General features: G+C 35.2%; 1 protein-coding gene and 1 long non-coding RNA gene across 9 annotated transcripts in view; one reads left to right on the forward strand and one right to left on the reverse strand.

Annotated features, from left to right (window-relative positions):
* The window catches only part of ADGRB3 (adhesion G protein-coupled receptor B3), a 645078-nt gene that overhangs the window by 238033 nt on the left and 387897 nt on the right, over positions 1–19148 (forward strand). For 4 of the 8 annotated variants that reach the window (XM_014734522.3, XM_023625136.2, XM_003363730.5 and 1 more), the window contains one exon: positions 13730–13840. The exons of the other annotated variants lie outside the window; for them this stretch is intronic. In XM_014734522.3, the coding sequence (XP_014590008.1) occupies positions 13730–13840 (111 nt within the window). The remainder of the gene's footprint in view (positions 1–13729; positions 13841–19148) is intronic. 8 annotated transcript variants of the gene reach the window in all.
* Positions 1–19148, reverse strand: part of LOC138919580 (uncharacterized) — a 63257-nt gene that overhangs the window by 24072 nt on the left and 20037 nt on the right. The window contains exon 2 of the long non-coding RNA XR_011429829.1: positions 13277–13389. This is a non-coding gene — a long non-coding RNA (uncharacterized lncRNA). The remainder of the gene's footprint in view (positions 1–13276; positions 13390–19148) is intronic.

Below are 19148 nucleotides of genomic sequence, written 5' to 3' on the forward strand. Positions count from 1 at the left end.
AGAACAGATCAGTGGTTGCCAGAAGGAAATGAAAGGGATGAAGGGGGCCAATTGTAGAGTAATGGATGGTAACTAGACTTTTGGGGGTGCTCACTTTGTAGTGTATACAGATGTCAAATTATAATGCTGTACCCCTAAAACTTAGATAATTGAAAAAGAAAGTAAGCACAGCGAAAATGAGCCAAGCTGAAAAGAAAGGGAATGTATCGGTGTTCATAAAACACAAAGCAACAATAAAAAGATAAAAGACAAAATATAAGGGTCTGGTGAGGGTTTTTACCTGTTTTGCACAGTTATAAGCTCTAAATGGCTAAGAATTAGGATTTCAGTGCTGCCTCCAGGAGAGGAGAGTGGCCTCAGCCTGTGTAGGTTTGGGGAACTAAAATCAATCCAACAACATAAGGCCGGGGGCCTCAAAGAACTGACCTTTCTGTCAAAGGAGGTCTAGAGAAATTTCACTCACAGGCCCTGGGAAGCAGTGGGAAGGAAGCTTGCCATCTTTCAGGAGTCTTGGCAGGGAAATCAAAGGGCACCCAGCCACACACACAAAGAAACGAATATGAGCACATACCACATGGTGTACAGTGTGAATTTATACTGTCATGATGTAGCAACCTAAGCCCAAGAAATTTACTGCTCTGGAAGGAGACTTTTACACTGAGGCCTGCTAGCACTTTCACAGGAGCATAAAATACTATGCAAGATGAACCTCAATAGAAATAAGGTAAAATAATAAAACAAAAGAAACTACAGGAGAAGACAAAGACCATGCAGGAGAACCAGCAGACACAACACAAAGAACACACTAAGAAGTAGAAACAAACAAACAAACAAACAAAATCCTTAACCATAAAAAAAGAGACATGTTGAAAGTGATGTAAAAAAAAGAGTAGGAATAATAAAGGTAAAGAATAATAAGGAAAGAATAAATATAGAACAACACGGAAGAACAATAGATTTGGAAAAAATAGAACTACCAAAAATAAAACATAATCACTGAAATTAAAAATTCAGTAGATGGGTTAAGCACTAATTTGGACACTGTCAAGGGAAATATTTGTGAATTGGAAGATAAATCTGAGGAAATAACCAAAATGCAGTAAGATTAAGATTATGATATTATTCAATAATAATAATTGTCCCCTTCCTCTCTCTCTTTTTCTTCTCTCTCCTTTCCAAAGTGCTTTTCAATCACTTATAAGGCACAAGATGCACTGATGGAAAAGATAGACAAGACTCCTATTCTTACAGAGCTCACATTTTAGTGGGTTGATGGATACTGTTATTAAACAAATAAATAAATAAACAAGACAGATATTGATAAATTCTGTGCAGAGATTAAAATCAGGTCTTAGAGAATGACTGAGTATGGTACTTTGGACTTGATGGTCCTCTTGGAGAATCTCTTGAAAGAGGTAAAATTTTAGCTGAGATAAAAATGACAAGAATGAATCAGGCACACAAAGATCAGAAGAGTTTCCCAGTTAAAGAAATCAATTAGTACAAAGGAGAAATGATGTATGTATGTTTAAGGAACCAAAAGAGGGCCAGTGTGGCTGGAACATGGTGAGTGATGGGGGGAGGATATGAGATGATCTTGGAGATGGAGGCTGGGGCAGATTATACAGGGCTCTTAATAAGAGCCAGAATAAGGAGTTTGAATTTTATTCTAAGAGTTGGGAAGACAAAAAAAAGACTTTAAGAAGGGGATTTACACTGTCTGTTTTATGTTTTAAATGATCTGCTGTCTGCTATGTGGAGAATGGATTGTAAGCAGGAGAAATGGTGGCAGGGATGGGGGTTGGGGCAGCGAGAGGCTACTGCAATGGTCCAAGTGCTAGAGGCTAGTGGAGTTTGGACTAGAGTAGTAGTGGTAGAGATGAAGAAACGTGGGATATGCTTTGGATGGAGATATCACAGGATTTGAAAATTAATAGCATACGGGGTTCAGGGAAAAAGAAGAACCACAGATTTTAGGAATCAGAGATAAATCCATGTAGGAATTATCTCTACAATATTCATTAATTACATAGCCAGTGCTTAAGCACTTCCAGTGATCAAAAGCTTGGTACTTCATATTGCCACTCCTTCCTTTTTATGTACCCCAAATAGTTGGAAAGTTCTCTCTATGGATTTGAATCTTCTTCCTTAATTCTTTCTTAATATACAACATGGTTAGTTTTTTTATAATCCTTCCGCTACAGGACAAGTTTGCAAGTAGTCAGAGAAAGTTACCATTTATTTCTTCCCCTGAGATTTTCTTTTTTCCAAGCTAAATATTCTGTTTTTGACTCTAATAAGAATCTGTTTGTATGGCACTTACAGCACGTACAATTCCATATTGAAGTCTGATTGTTCAAATTTGCCCTCGCTGGCCTGTGAGATTCTCTTCTCTAAAGGGCCTGATCCATTGGGCACTCAAAAATTTATGTCCAAAATAAGCCTGACACTAAATATAATTTTTGAGACAGTCCTCACTCCAATTCTTACCCTTTTGCCATTCTGAGCACTCTTTTTTCCACATATTTTACTTTATCAATAGTCCTCTTTAGAAAAGAAAATGACGACCATAACTAGATGCTAAGTAGTCCAAACTTTCTGAATTACATAATTTAAAGAATGCAACCAAAGTTTAAATTGAGATTTGGTACATCTATTTTACAGTATTGACTCATCAAATTTTAGTCATCAAAAAACCAGTATAGCCATTTTAAAATAACTTGTGAAGCCAGGTGTATCCCAGCTGGGAAGATGCATTCTGAACAAACTTCTGGCAAAGAAATGATAATATCCAGAATACAGAGCTTTGAAGAGAGATTATAATTAATTAGAAAATTCCAGGTAAAACATCAAACAATAAAAACTACAACACAAAAAGAGACATTTTTCCTTCAGAGAAGCAAAATCTTACCTGCTTCCCCTGTGTGAGTTTTGGTGAGAAAGTTCGCTATGATTGGGTAATCAGAGCTACTGTCTCCTCTAAAGCCTGGGGAGAGGGAGGAAGAAAAACCCATGGTGAAATAGGGAAGGATTTAGCATGTAAGAGATGCTGTCCTTAACCCCCTTTGCCTATCCTTGGCCTCTTGGCCACCAGCCCCATAGAAACCCAGTCCTATGACATTAAGTAAATGACTTCGGACTCCTTGCCAGATTATGTTAGGGTTCGCATGTGGTTCAGAAAGCACAAAATCAGCTGAAGGACCATGTTTAATGAACATTACCAATATAGGCTTCCCAAAGACTAGTAGAAGATTGTCAACTTGTAATCCTAGAGTTGTCATCAGTGTGCTTCCAAATTCACCACCCTTCTGAGGACTAGCTTTACTTTAGCATAATTTTTAAACAAACACTTGGCTTGAGCTGCCACATAATTTAGAGAACTAGAAATTTAATATCTCCCTAATATTCCTAAGGATTCCTTGGGGAAGGGGTTACATATATTCCTGTTCACTCTTATGTGTATTTTAACTAGATTGTCAATCATTGCCCTACATTGTGCTTCTGGGGATATTCTCTTTATTCTGTGCCTTGCCAACCTTAACATGGAATCAATCTTTCTTTTCTTTAATCACCTTTTTTTAAATATCTCTAACACAGGGTAAGTAGGCTTTTAATAAAAGTTGGCTCAAGTGAAGAGGGATTATATTTCACCCCAGCATAATATGTACAGTAGTCACCTCTTTTCCACTGCTTCACTTTCCAGGGTTTCCATTACCCATAGTAACCATGGTCCAAAAATATTAAATGGGAAATTCCGGAAACAATTCATAAGTTTTAAATTCGGTGCCATTCTGAGTAGCGTGATGAAATTGTGCACTGTCCCATTCCATCCTGCCTGGGATGTGAATCATCCCTTTGTCCAGCAGATCCACGCTGTAGATGCTACCCACCCGTTAGCAGCCGTCTCAGTTATCAGATGCACTGCCACGGTATTGCAGTGCTTGTGTTGAAATAACCCTCATTTTACTTAAGAATGGCCCCAAAGCACAAAAGTAGTGATGCTGGCAATTCCAACATGCCAAAGAGAAGCTGTAAAGTGCTTCCTTTAAGTGAAAAGGTGAAAGTTCTCCACTTAAGAAAAGAAATTGTATGCTGAGGTTACTAAGATCTACAGTAAGAAGGAGTTTTTTAACTGTGAGATTTCAAGGAAGGTAAAAGAAATTTGTGCTAGTTTTGCCGTCACACATCAAATCTGTACGTACAGGAAAAAAATATTACATATATATAGAATTCAGTACTATCTGCATTTCAGGCAACCAGTGGGGGTCTTGGAAGGCATCCCCCCCCGGGGAAGGGAGGACTGCTGGACATTCATGCTTAAATATCACTGTTACTAAAATTGCTTCTCATATTCGTTCCACAAGGAATTTCTCCGTTTTCTCCTCTGGTCTCATCCTCCCACCATTTTTACAGACAGCTCTCTCTGTATTCCTCTCCCAAGATCTTTTAACCTCTCCTCCTTTCTCTATTGCCCCCAGGACGCCTCCCCTGCTCTCCCTGGCAGCCTCTGTAAATTTCAAACGATCCCTCTGTTACCAAGTTACTCAGCTTTCCAGATCAAGTCCGAAAGCCTATCTCTACATAACCAAACAAGACATTTTGATAAACTTAAGACAGTTTTCTGCATTATTTCTGGTCAGTTTGTATTTTTTATTTTGCCATTTATTTATTCACCAACTATTTATTTTGAGCACAGTATGTTTATTAAAAATAACTTTGAAATGCTTAGCTAGGAGCAGCCCTTGTAAGGGGAATGATTAACTTGTTTTCAGAAACGCCAGGTCTGCCAGCAGGATATCTGGGTGGCGCTGTGGTGGAGGTGATCTGGAAGATGTAGCTCGGCCCGTGGGAGTGACAGACTGTTAGCCGTTTGCCTAAAAGCGAGATCTAAGGCTGTAGGAATGGGTGGGGTTTCTGAGGGAGGGAAGTTGAGGCAGAACCTGAGGGAAAAGTCGCATTTAGGGGATGAAGAGTCACCAAGGCAATGAGGGAGACAGAGAAGCATCGGGAGGAGGAAGAAAATCAAGTTGTCAGCTTTGAAAGCCAAGGGAGGCGAGCGTTTGGAGAAAACTTACGGGATGGAGGAGGGTGAGAGGGTGTCAAAAGCTGAAGGAAACAAGATGAATGTGACAGCTTCCACGAGGCAACTGCCTTTCAAGAGAGCAGTTTCCTTCCAGGAGGGAGGCGTGAAGTCCGGATGGCTGACATTATTGGGTGAGAGGGAAGTGAGGAACTAGAGGATGCTCCTTGAAAGGTTTCCTGGGTAGGAAAAAGAATTGTTCAGAGAATGAAATGGGAAGTGGTTTGTTTTGCACTTTACCTTTTACATCAGAACTCAGGGGTTCAATGTTCCCAGAGAAAGTTCTTAGTGAGTACGTAGGGGACTGAGATGGAAGCAGAGAGCAGCTTGCAGTAACTCCAAACCTTCAAGCGGACAGGGAAGAAAACCAGGAAAAAGGAGTGAACTCCGGAGAAAAACACGTTCAATGTGCTTCGGTGAAGTGTGGTCCTCGTACTGAAAGGGCCGCTGAATGGGAAGACCAAGGTCTGGACAGACGCCAGTAACATTTCAGAACTCAAGGATAAAAAGAAAAATCCCAAAAATAACTTCCAGAAGGAAAAGCAGATACTCTCACGAGAAGACCTCTCGTAGGCAATACTGGATACCAGCAGGCAGCATAAAAATTATCTTCAAACTTCAGTGAGAAAAAGACGTCTTGACCTTGAATTTCTAGGCCTAGCCAAACCAACATTCAAGTGTGAGGGCAAGATAAGTCGATTTTAGACCCCTTCTCGGTTAAAGGATAACTTGAGCAAATTAAAAACAAATCCAAGAAAGAAGATCAGCAAAGAAATGAATACAACTAATAGTTAAGTCTAAATTATTGAAGCACGATGTACGTTAGAGCAGTTTGGAAATAAGTGACATACGCACGTCCAGGCAGGGACAAGTGAGTGATAGCACACCCACAGTCTCGTCTGGGTTTGGGAAAGAGTACAGATACTGATTCCCTAAAGATATTGACAGATCTAAAAATGGATTCATGTACACATGATAAAATTAGTGTATAACAATTGAGCAACTGAAGTAGGATATCTAGAGAAAAAAGTGTAATAGTGAAAATTCCTATCAACCCAAAAAAATTAGGAAAGGGGAAAAATGTAGAAACAACAAGAAAACATGCTAAAGAGAAACTCTAGTATAAGATGGAAGAAATAAGAGAGGAATATGTAATCAAAGTATGTGTCTTTGTGGGTGGTTTTCAAAAATAAAACTATTTAAAAGATGTAATATGACGTGAGAGAATAGAATAAGAAATAAATATTCCCTTCCGAGGTATGTAGAGACTGGATCAGTGTATAACAAAATCAATTAAAATTTAAAAGAAAAAAACGCTAAAAATAATGCAAGAGAAACCAACGAGACCACAGTATTGTTTGGGCCGTGGTGACATGGCTTTTGTGTCAACAGTTTTGATTGAAATGGTCCTCTCAACCAATTTCTATTGAATGGTACGGATGAGATATGCCCCTAAACTAGTCTATGACTAAAAGAATGAAATTAAAAGTCATTCATCTGACTAATGTATATGTGACTGCTTGTAACTAACCTTCCTAAAGGGCTGGCTAGTAAATTTAATATGCATGTAAGATTTTAAAAGCCTTGTATATCAGAATAGGCATAACTAAAATTTTCTCTCACAAAAACAAATTTTGTCTGCTCTTTTCTCTGCTGTATCTCCAGGGCCTAGAATCCCATCTGGAATGTGCTAAGTGCCCATTTAATGTTTGTTGAACGGCTGAAATTCATTCATTCCCAAATGCCTTTGAAAGCATATTATCTTCTGAAAAGCTCCCTCTCGTGTGCTGTCACCAATATTCCACTAATAATTTAGCAATCTGTGGTTCACCCACGCCTGAACATCCTGCTGTTTCACGTCTCCATCCCTCTAACCAGCCATTCCTTGAGCTCCTAGGTCACTGTTGAGGCCCACTGTGTTCCCTTCAGAAGAATCTGGCTTTCCAACACTAGGTGACTCAATTTTGTCCTTCCAGGGAAACCTGTGTGCTGTCATTCCCAGAGCAGCATCCTCTGTTGGGAGGCCCCTGCAGTGTCCACCCTCACACAGAGGATCCCCTTGCATGTGAGAAAGGCTGGTAGGAAAGCAGTCACGCCCTGCGCTAGTTAGGAAAATACAGAAATACTTCATCCAGGGACAATTCAGTTTACTTTCTTATATTTCAGATTCCCTAAGATCTTACTGGGTCATGTTAGCAGTAAGATTTTTGAGATCTTATACACTGAGAGTTTTAGTCCTCTACCATTTTGCCAGGGATGTGCTAATGTGCTGAATTAAATTCTGACGCAGGCCAACAAGAAAAGACATTCAACTACTAGTTTATTCTTGGAGGTAGAATTGCATTTATCATTTATGTGCTTCTGCATTTATTTCCCTCGTCATCAACAAGTAAAATATTTTTCAAGCAAATCATTACTAACAGTTTATAAAAATTCAATAGTAATCTCAAAAAGAGATGAGGTCATAAAATGTAATTGGATAATACATAAGGAATATTAACAAATAATTCCTACATGATCACAGGCATTGATGGAACAGTGCCTCCAATTTACTAACATTTCCCAGAAGGAAGACAGAATAAGCATAAAAATGATGATTTAAGGGTTTATACCCCAAATTTCCTGGAATCTTTCTAGATAAGATGTTTTATCCTATAATTTTAAAATACATGTTTGAGAAGATCTAGAAAAAAAAATTCATCATTATATTAATTATTTTAAAGTTCCTAGTTAGAATAAAGATAAAATCATTGTCCAAGAGTATATATACTAAATATATTCGATAATTGCTTCCATAAAGTATTGTTTCATAATTTAACAACTTAATTGAAAACTCCTGAACATTTTTAATTTTTCTATAAACATACTAGTAGTATGCCCTTTGACTATTCTGTGTTTTCTCTATTTTTAGAAGTGACATAAAATTACCCATCTACTTAACAGAATCATGGCTAACTATCTAATAAAATCGCATCTGTGAGAGTATGTTGAAAAGTAAGATTGTCTTGTTATTGTAAGAAATAGCATCTTGGTCCCTATATCCAGGTATCTAATTATGGCAATGGAACCAAGAAATAATTTGAAGAAAATAATATCAATTAACTCCTTAAATTTTAATGATAGATTTCTCAGATTCCTAATATTTCTTAATAAGTCTGAATTTATTTTATTTTAAATATTTCTTAATATTTTTAATTTTCTAAAAATGTATTTTATGTGAACATTTTCTGCTATTTCCTAGTTTTTAAAGTAACTGTCATTCTTGACTCCTTTGGAAGTTGTCTTCTAACTGCTTATTCTATTCCTGTTTGGTTCATTCGGAAAATGAAATTTATATAAAAGTATTTTTTTTTTTTAACCAATGTTCTTCAGAATTTCAACTAATGATGTCCAATTCTAAAATTCCACGTTTCTAATAGTTCATGCCAGTTCTAGAAATCTATTATCAAAGATACAGACTCCAGGCTTCTCCCCTGTCAGCTCTCTCTTTCCATAAGGCACCTGGCTACAGAGGCGCTGAACCTCTCTAACTACAGAGTGAGAGAATGCAATTTTTAAGTCTGATCACATTTCAAAAAATATTTTTAAAGAATCTCAGGAAACAGAAGGATATGATAATGACTGGATGATCCAGGCTGCTCTTCACTATCTTCATATCTCCCAGCTATATGATGCACAAAAAAAACTTGCATGCAAAATAATTGCGCCAACGCAATTTCCAATAAGTGTAAAAATAAATGAACACATTCAATAACTTATACTCCTGAGTAAATATGAATCTAGAATGCATTAAATATAATAATCTTATTTCAGAAAATATGTTTTTCCTTCTTAACAGAATTTATTTGTCTACACCACCATAATCCAACCAGATGATAGAAACATTTTTCTGCCAACAAGTTATGCATTTAGTATTCTTCCTTGTTATGGTATGACAAATGAAATGTCACTTCAAATGTCTAGATGCCTGGCTTCAAACATGTATTTTCTCTTTAGAGACATGTTAGCAAGTCATTGTAGCTAAGGGTAATACATCATTTAGGAAATCAATAGAAAAACTATGTCTCAAGTATAGCTTAATATTTTGATTAAAATAAATAATTTTACATATTTCAAAGGACTAGGCCATGTTCAATGGATTTCTTTGGGCTGTGAGCTTTAGAATATAGAGACTATTTCTTATTAATCTGTGTAACTTTAGTACATAACACATTAAGTAATAAATAAATGTTCATTGACAAATATTAAGCTCTGTTTTAGGGTATTAAGCTTTGTTTAGGTAGTGAGATTTAAGTTCTAAATAAAGTAATATTTCAATTATTTTAATAGTAACCTGAATATATTTGCGGATAATAAACCTTGTTGACAGAAGAAATGTTGACCATCATAACTGTACATAACTAACTTTCAAGGGCTTCATTAAGAATTTTATTTCCCCATCAAACTGTTCACCAAGCAAGTTAAATTCACCGTTCTGGCTAACTATAAACTTGCACTTTGGAGAGGCAATTCTTAACATGAAATTTATTTACGTAATAAATAAATATTGACCCCCAGCTATGTGCAAAGTGGGAGGTGATTTTAAAATTCCTAAGCCATACTTCCTTTCCATAGAAGTTTAAACTCTAGTAAGAGGAATAAGACACTTAATTGAATAATTAAAATGAAAGTCCATTATTGATACAAAGCAAAATATAAATTAAGGGAGGAAGAGGCCGATTACGGCTGGTGGATTAGGAAGTGGTTCATGGGGGTGGTGCTATTGGAGTTGGAGAGGGACTTGAGTGCAGGCATGGCTAGAAGAGTGGGTCTTTCAAGTGGAGGGAGATGAGAGAAAGAGTGCAGAGGCTTGACCGTTTCCATGACAAAAAGTAGTGCAGATTGGCCTTAGAATGTAACTAGGACGTAACTCTGAGAGTTTGATAAGAAGCAATAATGGTCTGGGCTAGGATGGTTTCTGTGGAGATGCAAAGGGAAGTTATCTAACAATGGGAAGTTAGTACTACACTGCAGGATAGAATGCAATCACAACTGTTACCACTTCATCTGATGTTCTGCTAGTCTGTACGTTGAAAAATAAACACATGGTAAAATAACAAATGGATATGTGCGTGTTTTAACTTTTTGATGACTTCAGTTTCACATTATTATAACCCTTGATTGCCAGACAGAAACTACATAACTGACAATTGACTATCAAGAGTCAGTTTTCAAGTCTATTTGTTTCTTAATGATCTACTTATATATTCCCGGATGGGGGGCGAACAGACATAAAGCCATACTTAAAGGCAGTAGATTTTCAAAACCTTTCTTTCACGTAACTGATTGTGTCTCACTGCCAGAGACAACTGCTTTTTCTCAAGAAGCACAGGAAGAATCTATGAGAAACTGTGCCTAAACATGGAAGTCATCTCCAGTCGTTTGAGTTTCATACATGAACACAGTTATTTACCCACCACTTCATTGATACCATCAACACCAAGATACAGCAAATAACCTTGTATTTTCATAAGCCATGCACCATATGTCCATACACAATATTATGCTGTACGTCACTTCATTTGATTTCACAACTTGCTTTTCATTGCTTTCACCAAAGCAGGTCATCGTTTTGTTTGGCTATGCTATTTTTCTCATGTAACTGATGTAGTATATTATCTTTGCCAGCTCAGAAGCGTTTGAATACGAATCAACAACCCCCAAAGAACTTATATTGTTCAGAAAGCATAATATGCTAAAGGTTCGCTTCAACCCACGTTCACCACCACATAAGAGAAGAATAGCAAAAATAATAGCTTGTTTTTTCCAAGTCTGGATGATCCAATTGGCCTTTATTTTCATTAGAAGTCAAGAAAATAATATCATCTTTAAAGAGAACACAAATATTTTCAAAATATCCCATTGTGAGATATGGGTGAAACTATAACATCTGTTGTGAAATCTTACCACTGATAACAACCTAAAACAAAGATGATTTTTATTTTCAAACACTTGGCACACGGACATTGGTAAAAGAAACTCCCTTGATCAGATAATAGTTTACATGTTTTGCTTACAAATTTGCATTGTTTTAGGTCTTAACAATAGGTACAGAATATTCAAAAAATACCACCATAGTGTTGTTTTTCCATCTGAGAAAAAGATATAAATTGGTAGTATGTCTTCTGTCTTAGAGGGAATTTAGTTATATCAAAGCCTCATATTAGTTTTCACTTTTAAAGGTAATTTTTCAGATAATATTGACAGTAATAATTGAAAATTTTATTTTAAATTTTTAGTTATGTAAAAAATCTGTAATCAACTTCATAGAGGATTGAAGAATTTTTTAAGTAAGGTGACGCATGATAAGGTGTCAGCGCTAAGCTCATATAACATTGATTATTGATGACAAGTAGAAGTGACTATTGAAGAATATTAAAATTTAATTTGTATTATATGTATGTTTGAGAGATTTAAATCACATTCCAGTCAATAATATGAGATAGTTTACTCAAATACTAATGTCTATTTTAAAAAGTAAGTACTTTGCTTGTTTTTAAACTTCAGAAATCATTAAAAATTGACTATTACACTTTTAAAATCATCTCAGCAGTGTCCACCGACATACTCAGACTCCTGAATTTGAGGATCATAGTTCCTGTACAAGTAAACTATTTATCCTTAGGAAACAAATTGCAGGCTGTTATCATGCTGCCACTGAGTTGAAGAATTGTTTCCTTCTAGAACAGGTAATTAAGTTACTTACTGCGTAGTTAAGCAGTTGTAGGCACAGAATAATTTCTTTTAGTATCCTTTGCTCTCCCAGTGCCAAAATGACCTTACTGTGAGCAACAGAACTGCCAACTTATTTACGTAAACATACACTCTGACTTACATGCCCTAAGTTATAGACACACACACAAGCACAACACATATACACACAATTAAAATGATAAATTCAAGAGCACAGAAGGTAAACCATATGGTTGATAAAAATTACTACTGATTTGTTTTGCTATTTCAGATCCATAAAATTTTCAATTATATGTAATATTTTAAAATATTGGATAGTGCATAAGAGTCTAGATATAAACTTTCTAAGTAGTCAATTTCCAAAATCATTAAATGATATGTGATTTGGTACTTCTTAGGAGCATAATGAAATGTGGTCTAAGCAGCACGTACTGTACACACAAATGAATGGGATGAAAGGGTGTTGGCAGTCATGGAAAAGAGTGATGAATTTCACAAGATTAAATCAACTGACATTTTATGAAAATTTCCATTTCGTGCCTTGGATTTTATCTAAACTGACAAAACAAACACACATTTAGATTTCTCAGATTTCTCATGGGATGTTCTCTTCGATAGAATATCTGGAAGGAATTTCTGACAAATTTATCTAAGTGCTGAACTTTAATATTGATGTGGGGATTCGCCAGGATGGACAGAAACACGTACTAGTCTTTCCTCACTCCGTAGAAGACAGGACGGTAGAATTAGTGCTTACAAAATGCACTACTTAGTTACACAAAGTTGTAATAATTTAGCAGATTATTTAAAAATTTATAGAAAAAGGCAAAACAATATACTGGCGAAATCGTCCCTTCTCAAATTTTGAACTATTAGTTCTGGCCATATATCTGACTATCATTAGATCGTGTTTTACCCAATCAGCTTTGTCACATATCAAAGACCCAGCCTTAAGGGTCCGGCGATTTTCTTTATGTGACAGAAAACCTCAATTCTCGGCTCCTCCGGAATCCCCTTCCGCTTCCTACAGTCCCATGAGCCGGAACCAACAACTAGTCCATGCGTTAGGATTTGGTTTCATTAAAATTATTTTACATTAACAGTGCAATAAGCATGGTACTCTTGCAGAATTCTGAGCATATGAATTTTTTAGAAATACATCACGTGGAATCTATCCTTTTGTTCAATTTATTTTGTCTCTGAGTTAGACCAGATTTTTTTGCCTTTCTTAGGAGGTATATCATTAAAGGATTGAATAAGAGAAACCTGGAGTCATTCTCTTTTTTTTAAACATAACTTTTAAAAGAACAAACACTTTTACATGCGGTTAGAAAAGAGATGAGGAATTATGTGTGGGCAGGCCAGCAGAGGGTGAAAACTATTTCAGCCACCATCTTCTATGTGCTTTGAAGGACGCCAAGGGCAACCTCGTCTTTGGAAAAATAGTCCGTTAAGAATGTTTACCTTAGAAGAGCTAGGTTATAAGATGACTCGTTCCTCAAGAAGGGGCTGAGAGAGTTGCGGGGGTGATTCCTCTTCAGCAAAGGAGCAGCCATTATGCAGTCAGGATTCTCTCTCTGAAAAACAGCAGTTCACACTGTGGTTGTATTTTTTCTGATGTATTCCTTCAAAACATTGTCAGAAAAAGAGTACACTATTTCTGTTCATTAAGCTGACTTAAAACCTGATGTGTCATTTCATTGACTTGTTATTGTTGCTTCTTGAAACCTCGTTTTTGTTTAGAGATTTTTCTGACGAGTTTAGAGATATTCCAAGCAGAACAGCGTAGCGAATTTAGAATTGTAAATTTAATCAGTAAGTTCTAAGTATGTGTAGGAACATATTGCATGAGACAGTAATGTAATTTGTGAGAAATGTCTACACACAAGCTTTCATATACCTTTATTCTGTCTTTAGAATTTGGAATGATGGGAGATCATACAATTAAAAGTCAGCGACCTCGATCTGTTCATGAAAAAAGGGTCCCTCAGGAACAAGCTGATGCTGCTAAATTTATGGCACAAACTGGTAATACGTTAGTTACATTTTTATATTTATTGTTGTTAATTTAATGAAACCACTGCATGTTTTCATAATCTTTTGCTGCACATTTGTCAGTTTTTGGAGCTGATTTTTTTTTGAGCCATTCTTTTTTGTCACCAGTTAAAGTCCATAAATGAAGTAGCTGTGATCGAAAAGTGCACCAAAAAAATGTGTAAAATTTATTTTGCTTATAGTATGGGACATTTAGGGTTTATATATTATAATTTACTTATGTTAATTAACTACTTAAAATGTATAATTAAACTTTTAAAGAAAGTTCAACAAAGTTATTTCATCAATAATTGATTATTGTAGAACTTTTCAGAATTAAAATTTTAAATAGGACTTCCGATGATGCAACTTAACTATTTAATATGCTGAATATTATTTCAAATGTTATACATCATATAAGTTGTTAAAATGTATGGAAATTAGAAACTTTTTTTAGAATTTAGTATTTTTTTTATTTGAAAAGAGTTATGTAAGCTAAATAATAAAAAGTTGACAGTCTTTGTTAGTAAGCTGTAATCCATTCCGAATAATTAAATATCAACAAAAATGACTTTCTGGTTTATGAAATTTTTAATCCTAGATTAATTAGATTACTTTTAAATGCCCACCTCCAAAAAAATTGTATATATGTAAACAAATAAATGCATTGGTATTTTGGCTCATCATAATAAATGGGCTATAATTCCATCTAGTTACATTGCATGTGGTACATTCTGAGATGAAAATGTGTTTAAACAGTGTTATGAACATTTTCAGCTGTCGCTTTTATTTTGGGAAATTGCAACCTGACTGTTTTATCTATGTCTTTATAAAGTTTTATGCATTTCAATCTAGGTGATCTGTTTTACTATTAATATAGAAGTTTTGAGTACATGACCACCTTTTTGACATGACATTCAGACTGATTTTGATGAAATTCCTTGAAGAATGAATATTTCTTTTACTTCAAATGTTCTTAGGCTAGTATTTGTTCAGAATATTACATTTGAATCTATAAGAATGCAAATTCTTCATGAATTGTGCTCTGGTAATGGGTGAGTAGTAGACTATAATACATTAGTTGCAAGTAGTTCAAAGAATTCTCAAAAGGAGAAAGATATTTAGCAAAAATTCTACAATAAGGATGTATTTTTAGATACACGTTGCAGCCAAATCCAGAAATGAAGAAAACTTGCTTATCTGGATTAGTTTTGGTGTGCCTCCTCATTTAAGAAAAAGTGATTTATTTTTCTACTATTTATTTGAACAAGTCCAAAAGTGCATTGCCAGGTTCAGTCAAATTCTCAGATTTCTAGGTGTATTTTTCTCCTTTACAAGGAGCAAAAGTCTTGACCACTGACCAGAGATTAGGGGGTGTTTGAGTCTCAACAGAGGCACAGGGCGTGGGCTGACCACTCGACCTCCTTCAGGGACCATCTCTTCAGGGCATTTCTGCAAGATTAGAGATGGCCTTCCTTTTGCAAAAGAGGTGGTAGGCATTGTTTTACTGCAATTCCTTAAAATTAGAGTCACTTAAGAGTGAAATGGTGACCTATAGTTTTAAATTTCCAATCATGTAGTAAAATTAGTTTATGCACAAGTATTATGCAATTTGCCCAGGAGTTTTTATACAAATTCTCTTTTTGGATTTGTCTATGACACATACCAAGAAAATTCACAGTTTTCAGCTAAAACTCTTTTTGAAAATTCAAATCACAAGAAACATTGTGTTTTCTTAGTGAGAAATTACTAATTTCTGTTTTCATTTACTCATTCTTTTCCAGACATTGTTTTGTGTTTAATATATAATAATGCATGATTTAGTAAAATAGAAGAAACACTTATTAAATAGATCCATGAGGAGCTTTAAAATCATTTCTCTATATTGTTAACAATAACTCAGAAAAGGCAATGGACTTCAAAACCAAAGCTTTGAAAACATTGATCAGATGCTTTAATTGATGAATAATAGATGTTTATTATTTCATTTTACACCAAAGATAGTATAGGCAAATATAAATAAATACACATATAATACTCATTTCAAATTTAAGTTACTATGATACTGATAAAAAACTGGAAAACTGCATTATTTTAAATAGTTTTTAAAATACATACTTTGATACTAGGTAATTATAAAACTGAAAAGAGAGGGTTTTTTCTTCCTTAAATATTTTCTGAGATTATACTTTCTTTACTTCTTCAGGTAGTTAGTCTGAATAAATACAGCTGTGTCACACAATAAAATTTTACAAAACTTACGTTTTAGTTATAAAACTTTTCCATTTGTCTTTCAGACCAAGAAATAGATGTTACATATAAACAATGATAAACATTTGCCAACGTTAATTTGAGGACAAAGAGTAATGCAATAGAGGTAAAATCAAATAATAAAAGACAATATAATATGTTTTTTATGTTAGTCATGAGAGAAAACAAAACAAAAGCTGTCAGACTTTATAATTTAAGAATTACTTCTCAAAGTGAGTAGCCTGGCCTCTTCAATCAATATGATCAGTGAACCCTGTATCTAAAAACCAAGCTTTCTATAAAGTAATAAAGTGAGTGGAAATCCTTTTTAAAAAGAGGAACATTTGGTAAAGAAGCATTACGTGATCAAAATAACTTGATCATTTTGGCCAGTCCAATAATTGAGATAAGCTAGTTTGAATGTCAGTGGACAATACTCCAATAGCTGAGGGCACAGTCTGTATTTATGGTCAAGGGAAATGAAATGAAGTAATCCGATATAGATATTTCATGTAGACACCTAAATTAAGTGCCAATAAGGTGGCTTAAGACATCTTACTTATGCTTAGTGATGCTTTTTAACATCATAGTCATCAAGTGGTCTTATAAACAGATTTAGAAAAGTCCTCTTTTGTTCCAGTGGGGAAAACAGCCTACATTAGTAAGATATAGCATATTATCTAAAACACAAAAATAAAATGAAAAGTTCGTTTCTAATTTCATGATTTTAACATGCTAGCAGAATTTCGTATTATTTTGTTTAAGATTTAAAATGCTCTCTCATACATTATCTCATTTAATCCTCACAAATAGATTTTGAGGTAGATGTGTACTCATTTTATTGAGGGGTTCAGAGAAATAAAGTGACTTTCTCAGTCACAGAGCTGATATGCAGGAGCTCCCCTCCAGCACAGGTCCTCTGACAGTCACCGCAGCGCTGGTCCATGTCCCTTGCATGTTCTGTGCCAGGGTCAGAGCCTTACTGGTGCCATGGGTCCTGAAGATCTCCAGAGGATGTGCCTTCTCAATTAGGAGCTGAGGAGCCAGACGAGTGTGAGCCATCACTAAAGACACGTTTATTAAAAATAGTATACTTTGTATTATTCTTTACCATTTTAAAATCAGTGAGTTTTTTTGAAAAGATAACTTCCTTGTAAAGTATATTAGGTATTTCTCACAGTGACCCCATGCTCTTGACTAGGACAGCCTTCACACCTCTTGGAAGGAGGAAGTGGCAGCATGGAAATCATAGCTATTTAGTGGAAATCTCACTTGAAACTATAGCATTTGAGATATAATGAGGTCATTTTGGAAGGCAGGCGAGTATTTAAGTGACAAAATTTGATTCATAATTTGAAGGCAAATATACGTCTTATTCATTTATTTATTTTGTTTTTCGACAACAAAATGAACCATCCGTTTGTGAGAGCGTGAAGAAGGCCAGTGCTGAGCACTAATTATCAGCCTCTCGTAAGCTGGCATCATTGCGTAGCCATTCAGCATCACTGTAGTATCATACATTCAGAAGCAACCCAGATCTTTAAGTATTTGCACAGAAATACATTTAAAAGTCGATCATGATTCTGATTCATTGCTCAGTTTAATGAAAACATTTTTTTGTGCCATCATAACAACGCAAGAGTAAGAGAAGGATTGCTTTTGTGGAAAAATATAACTAATTGTATTCATAACCTTCATCATTTTACTTATTACAGAATTCACGTTGTTCAAGGTTTCCTGTTTTTAATTAATAACATACAATCATAATATTTCTACATCACTTAATCTCATCACAAACACAGGTTGAAATATCAAAAGAAAAAAATGGCATTATATTTTCCCTAACTTTCAGCTTTAATTTTTCACTGCTAAATATGTATGTGTATGTATACATATATGTGTGGATTTTTTTTAACTATTGTCATATTATTGGGTTTCTGGAATAATAATTCTTAATCTTGATAGAGTATTCTTTAATGTAAAACAACATATTATGAGGTATGGCTTTAAATATTATCCAAATGGTCATCCAATAACATCTTTATCAATTAGTTATATATAAATTGGTGAAGGCAAAAAAGTACTGAAATAATCAAGAGTGATCTCCACAGAACTTCCAGGACAAACACTGATCACTGAAAAGAAGTCCTATTTAAATTAATATGTCACTCTGATTACCACTCTGTGCCCTTGTGAGATATATCCAGTTATAAATGCACTGTAATCTCTGCCTCTGGATGCATAATGCAGACCAATATACGAACAAATGCTTCATATTCGTGCTGCCCAAAGTGTGGTGGGCAGACCGTGCTCGTCTGTGAACTAGTTGTTATGGGTCCTTGAGGAGACAAGAAGGTTATGCCAGAACATAAATACAACTGCTTTATCAAGCACATGTTTTATTTCAGCTGACATTTTCTTTTGCAAAAAAATTCTCAGTGAAGAAATGAGCAATTGAGTTATGTTCTGGTCCAACCTCCCTCTGTCCTGGAGAACCAGCTTGTGGACCAGCTACCTTGAGTAGCACTTCAAGTAAATTCTAAGTCATTTACTAACCTTTCGAAAAAGATGGATAAATGGATTATCGTATTCTATCCTTTGCATTCTAACCCCAAGGCAAATTCTAAACAGAATCTATAAAATAAAAGTTGCTCCTTGCTTTATATAATCAGTGATACAAAGTTTTCAGAAACACTTCACCTGTAAACTTTTTCAAATTTAATTTAAATAGTTCCTACTAGCAGGTAAATGGCCCAATTTCGTATTTGGGCAAAAGCAACTGCAAATTTTCAAGTCAGTGTTAAAAATCTATCCTCAACATGATGCCAGAATAGAATTAGAAGCCCATCGTGGTGGTCTTAGAGATGCTTCACTTTCAGTCTCCTTGGGACATGACTTTGTATAATAACAGGAATTAGACGTGCTTTCAGTGTGAAGCTAACTCCAAGAAAGCTAATGGATTCAGACATTCATTGGCTTTTTAGGGCCCTATTTTTGAGTACATTATGGTTCCATATTGAGTTAACAGAAATCATAGAGGAATTTTCCTTTA

Source organism: Equus caballus, chromosome 20 (assembly GCF_041296265.1).
Source record: "Equus caballus isolate H_3958 breed thoroughbred chromosome 20, TB-T2T, whole genome shotgun sequence".
NCBI lineage: Eukaryota > Metazoa > Chordata > Mammalia > Perissodactyla > Equidae > Equus > Equus caballus.